This window comes from Brachypodium distachyon, chromosome 1 (genome assembly GCF_000005505.3).
Source record: "Brachypodium distachyon strain Bd21 chromosome 1, Brachypodium_distachyon_v3.0, whole genome shotgun sequence".
NCBI lineage: Eukaryota > Viridiplantae > Streptophyta > Magnoliopsida > Poales > Poaceae > Brachypodium > Brachypodium distachyon.
Genome location: NC_016131.3, coordinates 5809621 through 5819747, shown reverse-complemented (window position 1 = coordinate 5819747; position 10127 = coordinate 5809621). Strand labels below are relative to the sequence as shown.

At 43.2% G+C, this 10127-nt stretch overlaps 1 protein-coding gene across 2 annotated transcripts; it reads left to right on the top strand.

Annotated features, from left to right (window-relative positions):
* The first annotated feature begins 158 nt into the window (after positions 1-158).
* LOC100830257 (serine/threonine-protein kinase dst1) lies at positions 159-9449 on the top strand. Of its 2 annotated transcripts, XM_010231421.3 has the most exons (18): positions 159-973; positions 1080-1168; positions 2206-2313; positions 2451-2558; positions 2754-2844; positions 2957-3009; positions 3604-3666; positions 5152-5196; positions 5297-5332; positions 5540-5595; positions 6671-6752; positions 6848-6964; positions 7037-7127; positions 7648-7798; positions 8055-8289; positions 8416-8616; positions 8709-8794; positions 8902-9449. In XM_010231421.3, exons 1-18 carry the CDS (start codon positions 211-213, stop codon positions 8999-9001), a joined length of 2475 nt encoding a protein of 824 aa, XP_010229723.1. In that variant the 5' UTR covers positions 159-210; the 3' UTR covers positions 9002-9449. The 2 variants fall into 2 exon arrangements, 1 of the variants encoding a protein (XP_010229723.1); XR_002962026.1 differs by lacking the exon at positions 8902-9449 and having other exon boundaries at positions 211-973; positions 8402-8616.
* Positions 9450-10127: the final 678 nt, after the last annotated feature.

Below are 10127 nucleotides of genomic sequence, written 5' to 3'. Positions count from 1 at the left end.
CTTGATAAAAAAAATTAGAATCTCACTGACTGGCCCACTAGGAGGAGAAGACCAGACTATTGTTTGGAAAGTGGGCCTAAATCTGGTGACCCATTCAAGCCCAGCCCATCCTGCCAGATTCGAGTGAACTGGCTCCAACTAAACCAATTTCCCCATTCCCGACGAGCACCTTCCCCATCCTCCTCCGCCCCACCTCGCGGGACACACGCCATGGCCTTCTCCCCGCGGTCGGCGTGGTCGCGCTCCAGGAAGCCCGACATCTACTCCACCTTCGTAGTCCACGACGACGAAGACGATGCCCGCGGCGGTGGCTCCGCCGCGGCGGCGGATGACGACGAGGACGACCCCTCCTCGCTGCCCCCGCTCCTCCAGCGCCTCCCCAAGGACTTCGGCGGCGCATCCTTCGACGACGACGACCCCTACTCAGACCTCGACGACGCGTCCCTCTCAGACACCGTCGTCATCAAGCGCGGCGCCCCCGCCTCCACCTCGTCATCCTCCCGATCCCCGTTCCTGGATCTGCGCCGCTCCAGCCCCCGCGCCGCCGAGGACGACCCGTACTCTACCTTCGTCGTACACGGCACCGCGCGCTCCGGCGGCGCCTCCAGCCCGCGGGAGTCCGTCTCCGGCACTTTTATACGCCACTCGGGTGGCTCCTCTAGTCCCCGCGAGTCCATCTCCGGCACATTCATCCGCCGTACCGTTGATCCCTCCAGCCCGCACGAGTCGTTCTCCGGAACCTTCATTCACCGCACCAGCGGTGCCTCCAGTCCACAGGAGTCCTTCTCTGGTGCCGGCGGGGGGTTTGGGTCCTCATTCTTGAGTCGTTCCGTCGGGCAGGCGGAGGAGGACCGGCAGCCATCACTGCTGATGCAGCAGCAGCAATCAAGGCGGAAGGCATCGGTGAGCTCTGTCCCGGATAGCATTGCCAGGGAGGACCCTTCAACCAAGTATGAGCTGCTCCATGAGCTCGGTGCGCCTCGTGTTATGGAACTAATATTTCCTGTTCTATATTTATATACTGCTTCCTCAGATTTTTTAGGTGTTTGTATAACAAATAATTCAATTGGGGAATGCAGGGAAAGGTTCGTACGGTGCAGTCTACAAGGCAAGGGATCTCAGAACACAGGAGCTTGTGGCTGTCAAGATCATCTCCTTAACAGAAGGGGTCGGTTTCTTTGTCGATAAATTTCTGTTAAGATCGCAAAGATAATTAACACTAGTTAGCGGGCATGTGGAATCGACATCACCATGACACTGTATGAAATTAATGTGCAAAGCAAATATGCTGTCTAATCCTAACCCTCTTTAAAGCCGAGTACAAAAATTATGCTATATGTGCCGCATCTGCTCAATATCACCTGCTGATAGATTGCAAACCGACAGACCTGAATGCTACCTGTATGAGTATATCCTAGTGCGAACGTCTGGAGAACTCCTAGAATGGAAAGGAAGAACATTACATTGTTAATGGATATATCCTCATTACTTGCTGAAGGACAAGGGATGACACTCGAGTATGTAAAGGAGGGTGTGTTTATAATCAAAATAGTTGTGCCTGCATCGATTCTATGTCAGCCTGGAGGAGCCTAGACATGAAGGTTGAAATACTTTGCTCACCTTTTTCCAACAGCTTGAGCTTCTGGTGAACTGGTTGGTGCATGCAATTCAATATACTTATATCTTTCATCAACTCTTTGACAGACTCATAACATAAAAGAGCTTCGCTCATCCATCTAGTCGGAACTTCCAAATCAGTACTCATCATAGTTGATAATTTCAAATGACTTCGGATTTTGCGTTAGGCACATAGGAATGATTATCATGATATTACTAAAATATATGATGCATCTATTGTCTCAACTTTTTATTAAATCATCACACCCAATGTTTCCATGTTTGCTGGCACCTCATGTTATAAAAACAATAGTGGAGTATTAGCATGGCGACGAATAGTTCCAATGCCACTATCAAGGAGGGCAACAATATAAACATTTTTAGCACAGAAAGTTTTCCAGTCTTTGCTGTTGTAACATTCCCACTTCTAATTTTGTCTCTTCAAAATTTACTTCTGTCCTGCCTCACTCACATATTTGATATTGATGTTTCTTGTGTTGTGGACAGCTGAGCTTTTAAGTTGCATCTATTGAAATTTACATACTCACAAAAATGAATGGTGTCTAAAGCTTCAACATTTGTTATCAGGAAGAAGGATATGAAGATATACGGGGAGAAATTGAGATGCTACAGCAATGCAGTCATCCTAATGTTGTTCGCTACTTTGGAAGTTATCAAGGAGAAGACTATCTCTGGGTATACTCCCATACCATAATCTGTCAAAAATCTATTTTAAATTAATTTTGTGTAATAGCTGCACTATTCTATCTTGTCAATACTTGTCTTCTCGTTAATGCTTTAAACATGCAGTTGATGTGAGTTTCTACACGCAGATAGTTATGGAGTATTGTGGTGGTGGAAGTGTTGCTGACTTGATAGGCATTACAGAGGAGCCCCTTGACGAACCACAAATAGCTTATATATGTCGAGAAGCACTAAAGGTTTCTTTATTCTTCTGACACAGTTGCATGTACACTTAATTTGCTATGTATATTACATTCTACGTTTCGATCACGAGTTTAAAAGATAATCTATTAGGCTAGCGTTAGCCTCTAGCAACTCAAGCAAAAACCTAAGCTACCCTATGGTAACCATCTTCAGATATTTTACTTTTATTTGCATATGTTGTGCCGTAGGGTCTTGCTTACTTGCACACGATTTTTAAAGTTCATAGAGATATTAAGGGTGGCAACATTCTACTGACTGAGCAAGGCGAGGTGAAGTTGGGTAAGTACAGCTGTTCTCTGGTATGCTTTAATTGCTATCACAAGTGCTTATTTATAGATGTCCTTGCATGTGAATTTGGCATGGTATCTCACCACGATGATGCTTCAAATAGGTGATTTTGGTGTAGCTGCCCAGCTGACGAGAACCATGTCAAAGCGTAACACGGTATTATCTTCACCCATGTTTGTTTTTGCTATTTAATATGTCCTAAAGTTGCATAACTCCCTGTGTTAGTTGTTGCAACTAAAAAGGGTGGAGGCGGCAGTCGGCAGATAAAAACATTTATCATAGTTGACTTTAAGTACTCCCATATTATGTATCTATTGAGCAATATGGTAATTTCATAGGAATTTCTGTCATAATTTTATGTTGGAAAAGTGTCACTTCAAACTATCTCTGTTGAGTTTAATGTCACTACATTGGTTCAAATAGATCAGGCAAAATGGAGAAGCATTTATTTTATTTCTACTCGGTACCACCTACCTTGGCATGACAACTTGCATGTCTTCAATGTTAACATACTGATCTATTCCACACGAAAACACTTTTAAAAAGGGTCCAAGTTGATGGCGAAATAACTATTTAGTACATAACAGCATTTTACTTACTAAACTTATTCTGAATTGCCACACCGGCGCCCTGAATTGCAAGCTCAGTTTGCAAACAAAAACTCTATTGTTCCATTTTCCACAAAGCACAAATTTGTCGTGGCACCCATGCTAACTACCATAATCTCGTAATTCACTTTATGTCTTTCAGTTCATCGGTACTCCGCACTGGATGGCACCAGAGGTCATTCAAGAAAGTCGTTATGATGGAAAGGTTACCCCCCCCCCCTCTCTCTCTCTCTCTCTCTCTAAGCACTAAGTACACTCCCTTGTATAATGAACTAGCAATGCTTGTCTGAAGCAACTTTTATGGATTTTTCTGTAAAATATATTCTGCAAATATTTTAGTGAATAGAAAATTTGAATGTGTGCTTTCCTTTTGGTGTAAAAATTTATTTGAATATTTGAGATGGCAACCTAAAGCTCTGTTCACATAGAATGTTCTTATTTCTTTATCCAGTATTCTGGCTGAATAAAAAGCTAAAGAAACCCCTGCCCAAACATGGCAAGTCTTTCCTGAAGTGACAAACTTATAACCTAACAGTACTACGCAGATACTTATATGCAACTCGTATTTCCTGGAGGCCAAGGGCCAGTATAAATATATACTATACATGTGAAATATACATAAATACCCTTATATTAGTGGGGAATAGCACAACCTATATATGGAAACAGAAACGGTAAGCAGATCATGGTAAGAGTCCAGAGCATCCTGGTAGTTGGAGGCAGCCTGATCAATAGGCAGCAAGAGCAACATCAACAGTAGCCTTAGCCTTGGCAGTTGGCACCATCAGCTGGAACCTTGTTAACAGGTGGAGGCACCACAGGAGCAACAGGGGAAGGTGGACAAGAGACCTCGACAGAGGGTACGCCCAGAGACGAGGAGCATGTGCGAGACAAAGTCGGTGTAATTACACCATAAAAAAATCACCAGGCAGCGAGCTATGGTAAAGTTGCCTGACGACGACATTGTACTTGTTTTCTGTTTTTTTACTCTTTATCTACTCCACGACATGAGTAGCTCGGTCAAACACATGAGCGAGAGAAAGCCCCAACAGAAGAGCGGGCAGGATCTGGTGGTGGCCGACGAGATGCGGCGGCAGCGTCTGGCAGTCTTCTGCAGCAGCCAGTGGGATCCGGCAGCAGCCAGTGGCGGACGGTGTGCACGGACAAATCTGGCAGCAGCCGGGAGCGGCAGAGGGCTTGGGCTTGTCGATCTTGCAAGCTGGGAAACTACGGGGCACAGAGAGAGGTGTGTCGATCCAATCTCCTAGCTGTTCCACGTCGTGATGTTGCTGGAAGGATGGAATCCATCTGGTGGAGAACAAATAGGGGGAATTCGATCGAGTGAGAAATCGAACTGGAGACCAAAATTGAGCATCAGTTGTGTGGTGGGGAAAAAAATCCTAGGGCTCTGATACCATGGGTGGAAATATGGAACTTATATTTCTCGCAGGCTAAAGGCCAGCACAAAAATACGAAGTACAGGTGAAATATACAAAATACCCCTTAGAAAATTGGGGAGTAGCACAATCTGTATATGGAAACTAATGTATATATTTAGCAAACTGTGTTATAACATTGAGAAAATATCTGACAGTTGACCTTTCTAGTTTTCTTTGTGCAATCGTTCTTTCCTGATATGTTGCAGCAAAGACTGCAAAGTTAACCATCTGTCATTATTTTCTATTTCCAGGTAGATGTTTGGGCACTTGGCGTTTCTGCAATTGAGATGGCAGAGGTAGAAGATGTGCTTCTGTTCTTCCTTCTGTAACTTCATAGTTATGTTTTGTATGATGCACCTATCAGCTTATATTTTCTTTTGGTTTCTCTGATTGTAGGGCATGCCACCGAGATCCACCGTGCACCCAATGAGAGTAAGTGCATGGCTTCTCAAATCATTGTAGTATATTTAATTGATGTGGATATAGCTGAAGTAAAACTTATTGATCTTTGATGCTCTGTAATTTGAATCCCTTTAACTTTTAATCCATTCTTGGTTTTTGAACTGGGTATAATATCCGACGTATCTGTCCCTTTGATTCCGCATCCACCTTGATGCGCTAATTGTGTCCCCCCTTCAGGTGATCTTCATGATATCTAGTGAACCTGCACCGATGCTGGAGGATAAGGAGAAGTGGTGAGCGGCTCCTACTGCACCATGCAACTGTTTGACTTCTCGAAAACTAAATTGAATCGCACTACTGCAAAAAAAAAAGTTTGTTAAAAGACCTCAGACATAGTTCCTTGCACACAAAAGAAGGCCTCAGTCATATGGCTTTCGGTCCAGGTTTCTTTGATCTGCAAAGAAATTTCAACGATGTCATCTGAGATTCATGTTACTTTTATTTGGAAGCAAAATATTTCATGCTGTTTTTAGGTAGACGTTGAGATATTGCAGTACTTGTTAGTAAATCGCCCTTTTTCTGGTTCCTAGCTAGTTTTTAGCTGGTACCTGGATGAGGTGTAGCTTTCATGAACTTAGGACACAGTTTGTCCTGTACCAGACTTGTTACTGTACTAAACTGGCTATTAAACGATCTGCATCTTACTAGCTAGTAGCTACTAGTAGTCTAGTGCATTACCGGGTTTTGAAACCAAGGTGTGATCAGTACTCTGCTAGTATTATTTTCCCAGCATGCTGTATGAGTAGATGCTCATCATAGGCGCAGTTTGTGGCCAAGTTCCGCCAGCAATATGGTGATATTAATACAAAAAAGACACGGTTCGCTCACCAGTACTGCTCATTTAATTTTTTTTACCCTGTTGTTGTTCATTTCATTCCTATCAGATTCTCACCTTTATAATGTGGAAAAGCTCTCATAGGTTTTCAAACATCATAGTCTAGTACTCCCTCCGGCCAGAATTACTTGTCGAAATATTACATGTATCTAGACGCTTTTTACACATAGATACATCCATATTTGGGCAAATTTGAGACAAGTAATACCGACCGGAGGGAGTAGCATATTTTAGACTGGAGTACTGGACTAGCATGTAGATGTTATAGATCTATTATAAAAGAGGGAGTTACATAACTATTTTTTTCTCTATTTTGGTTTACTCCTTTCCCAGCCTCTGGTTCCTGTTAATACCGGATCTATTAAGTCATTTACTTTAGTCAAGTGGCACCACCGAATGATCAAGCTTAATCAATGAAGCGTTCAAGTTTTAAACATTGGTTGGTCTCTAAGTTCTTGTATCCTACGCTTCAGGTCTCTTCTCTTCCATGATTTTATTGCCAAATGCCTAACTAAAGAGCCGAGACTTCGCCCTGCTGCAATTGAGATGCTGAAGGTGTTTCTTTAGTGCTCAGAGATAACTTTGTGATGTATTATTATTATTATTTTTATTTCTATATTAACTTGTTGTTCTCTTTTTTTCTCCTGCAGCACAAATTTATTGAGAAGTGCAACACTGGAGCTTCAAAAATGCTGGCAAAGATTAAGGTAGCAAAGAAGATCACAGCCACAGTTGCCATGCAAAACCAGCTGGCTGACCCTGACAATGTACGCCATCCTCTTATTATTATGTCTGTGCATTGGTTTGATCATTATGGTATCTGACTTTGATAGCTACAGGACTCAGCTGTTCGAACAAATGAAGACTATGGGGAAACTGTTGTGCAAAGCTCCCAGTCAAATCACGAAACAAATGAGGACGGTTGCGCAGGTATGATAACTTTGAAAGTCTAATACGTTATGATCGTGTTCTCCATTTTATACATCCATTTTAGAAGAATTCAGACTAGGTGTTATCCTTCCTCCTCACAGTCTTTCTCAGTTTCTTCACTGGATCTGTTTTCCTGCTAGGAGTGCTTATGATAAATAGCTCCTGATAAATGATGTTCATGAATCATGAAACTTACGTGTAACATGTAAGACGGGAATTGCTAGTTCTTGTCAGCACATGTGGGTTGAACATGACAGATACTAAGTATATACAGCTATGATGACCTGCTCATACCATTTCGTGTAGCTAGGATTGGTATACCTTCTTATAAAACCTTCTGCAATAGTTTAGCGAGTGGGATCTTGGTTGTTTCTCAAATGGGATGTTTCTAAACATAGTGTTGTTTAGTACTACCTCTGTTCGGAAATAGATGACGCTTGACACTATTTATGAACGAAAGGAGTATATTTCTAGTCTTGTGCTATGCAACTGAAACAAGCATTTTTTTTTCTGCTTACAGGTGATTTTGGTACAATGATAGTTCATCCTGAAGATGGTGATGATGTGGCTGAATCATCTATTTTCCCAAGAACAGAGTTAATACCAGGTCTTGGTAGCATCAACTCTTTCACACATGATCCGAAGAGAGCTGAGCTGATTTCAAATTTTTGGTACGAGAAACAGAAAATTATTTTCTCATGTACTCCCTCCGTCCCAAAATAAGTGGCGTGGATTTGTATAAGAGTCTACACAATTTCACGTCACTTATTTTGGGACAGAGGGAGTATGTTTTTCAGTCCTAAGGGCAATTCGTATGTTTTTTTAGTGCTAAAAAGCAACTCCTGTATGGTTCAGTCATAAAAAGAACAAGCAAGAACTTACTTCCATCTTTCATCAGAAAGAAGTTTATGATTACTATTTTGATAGGATGGAGAGCACAGCTGATAGTGATGCCAAAGAGCGGGATTTAGATGGACCTCCTGACACTCAAGAACCAAAAGCAGTGCCACCTTCAGCTGGAACAGTAAAAAAGCAAAAGGGTGCGGAAGGGACTATGCCGCGCATCGATAGTCAAATTAGCTCTGCGTCACCAGGTGTTGCTGGTACATTGACAAAATTAAACAGCAGTCCAAGCCGTAAAGCATTTTCGGTTCAGGATAAGGTATATCCTTTGTGGCCAAACCTCAACTATTTTTCTTTGACTCCGAAATACTTCAGACTTATTGTTGCAATTGTATGCTTCCTCCGTTTTACCCGTCTCTAAATTGTCATAGAATTCTTTTTGTAGCTCTGGTCAATTTACGCTGCTGGCAACACTGTACCCATTCCATTTCTTAAGGCAATTGACATTTCACCACTAGCTCTAGTATCGGATAGTGTATCAGGAAATGGCCCGGCTGGTTCAAGTACAACTGATGCATTGGAGGCAGTTAGGGAGCTTTTCAGTGGTGACGGGCAGGCAAAGAAAGGGCGCAAAGGGCAAAATGAAGTATGCTGCAGTCGGTTTTGTTCATCAGTTGCAAAGTCATACTATTTCTCTTCCCAGATTTGTGTATCTGATACAGGATTTGGTTGCATTAGGTCCCTCTTCCTCCTGGTGTGCACCATAGATTGACCACGAGCCCTACATTGATGAACCTTGCCCAAGCTCTTGCTTACCATAAGATGTGAGTTGCTCAAACTGCTCTGCTTTGGTGGAACTTTTCCTGTGCATAGTGATTGAAGCAAGTGATTCTATTATTAACATACCCATTTTGTTCTATAAATATTTTAGGTGCTATGAGGACATGCCTCTGCAAGATTCACAAGCGACAGAAGAGCAGCAGACAATACAAAACCTTTGTGATACACTTCGGACCATACTGAGATTGTAGACATCCATGAGTAAAGAGGCCATCGTTTAGGACTACCGCACACCTGAAGTGCTGCATGAAGGAAAGGGGTGATCTTGCATTTTCTTGACAGTGGGCATCATGATTCTGCTCAGCCTTGGGTTGTCTGGGATCAATGCTGATTCGACTCAGAAGAGGAAAAAGCAGGCACAGCATGGTGCAGACTGCAGATCAACGCTGATGGAGCTTGTGATCTATTTTGGTTTGCTGGTGACTCTTAAGTTGGATGAACATACAGGGTTCCATTCTGGAAATGGGAAATTTTGTGTTGTGTTTATAGCCTCTTGGTCTTTCCGGTGGTTTAGGGTTTTGTATATACAGATTGTGTAGTCGAGTTTTGCTAATCCATTTTTGCGGCTCAAATGACGATCTGAACTATGATTGCATCTTAACTGTTTCACCCCAAATAAATAGGAGTAATTTCCGGGCATGGTTCTTGGCTTCTTTCTGTTACGCTAGAACTGCTCGAGACGGAGAATGGTTTGAACTTTGAACGCTTTCCTCGTCAGGCCGTCAGCTTACTACAGTGATGTTGTTGATGGATCTGGAAGGCATGGTTCTCGTTGTCGCGGGCGTCTTACCCCTGTCCCTGGCCATTTTACATGGTACGCTTCGTGCCGGCACGAGTGTGCCGTGTGTTCTGACCAACAATTGTGGAAAAAGGACTTGTTTGTCGTCGGGGTCTCACGCGCGCCCGTCCTTTGTTAAAGGAGAAAAATTCGGAATGGTTGGTTGTCTTTGGAGAATAGGAACCTCACAAAGTCACGATCAAACGATTTGATTTTCTCAGGAGAAGGAGAAACTCAAGTCGGCATACAAATCTCACCACAAAATTGGCTAGTACTACATTTTTTTAACCAAAACCGGTTGAAACAGCCGAAAGTAGGATCATGACAGCTTGGCGCATCGCCATCGCGTTCTCAGTTCTCACCGAACCACGGCGCTTCGCCTGATTCCCCAGCACCAGAGGAGCACGCAGAGGGAGAAAGATCCCGGGATATTCCTCTGGGTCGGGCCTGGGCGTCCTTGGCCTCGGGTCACCACCGATTGATGCCACAAACTGCAGTCGCGGATCCCCAGTCAGTCGGCCGTCGCTTTTTAAAGTTGT

What these genes read in the sequence shown, in the direction of transcription:
- LOC100830257 (XM_010231421.3), top strand. Translation starts at nt 211, where the DNA reads ATGGCCTTCTCCCCGCGGTCGGCGTGGTCGCGCTCCAGGAAGCCCGAC. An exon ending in GCAAGGCGAGGTGAAGTTGG is followed by an intron (nt 2,845 to 2,956) that starts GTAAGTACAGCT and finishes TGCTTCAAATAG; the next exon opens with GTGATTTTGGTGTAGCTGCC. An exon ending in CATTTTCGGTTCAGGATAAG is followed by an intron (nt 8,290 to 8,415) that starts GTATATCCTTTG and finishes TTCTTTTTGTAG; the next exon opens with CTCTGGTCAATTTACGCTGC.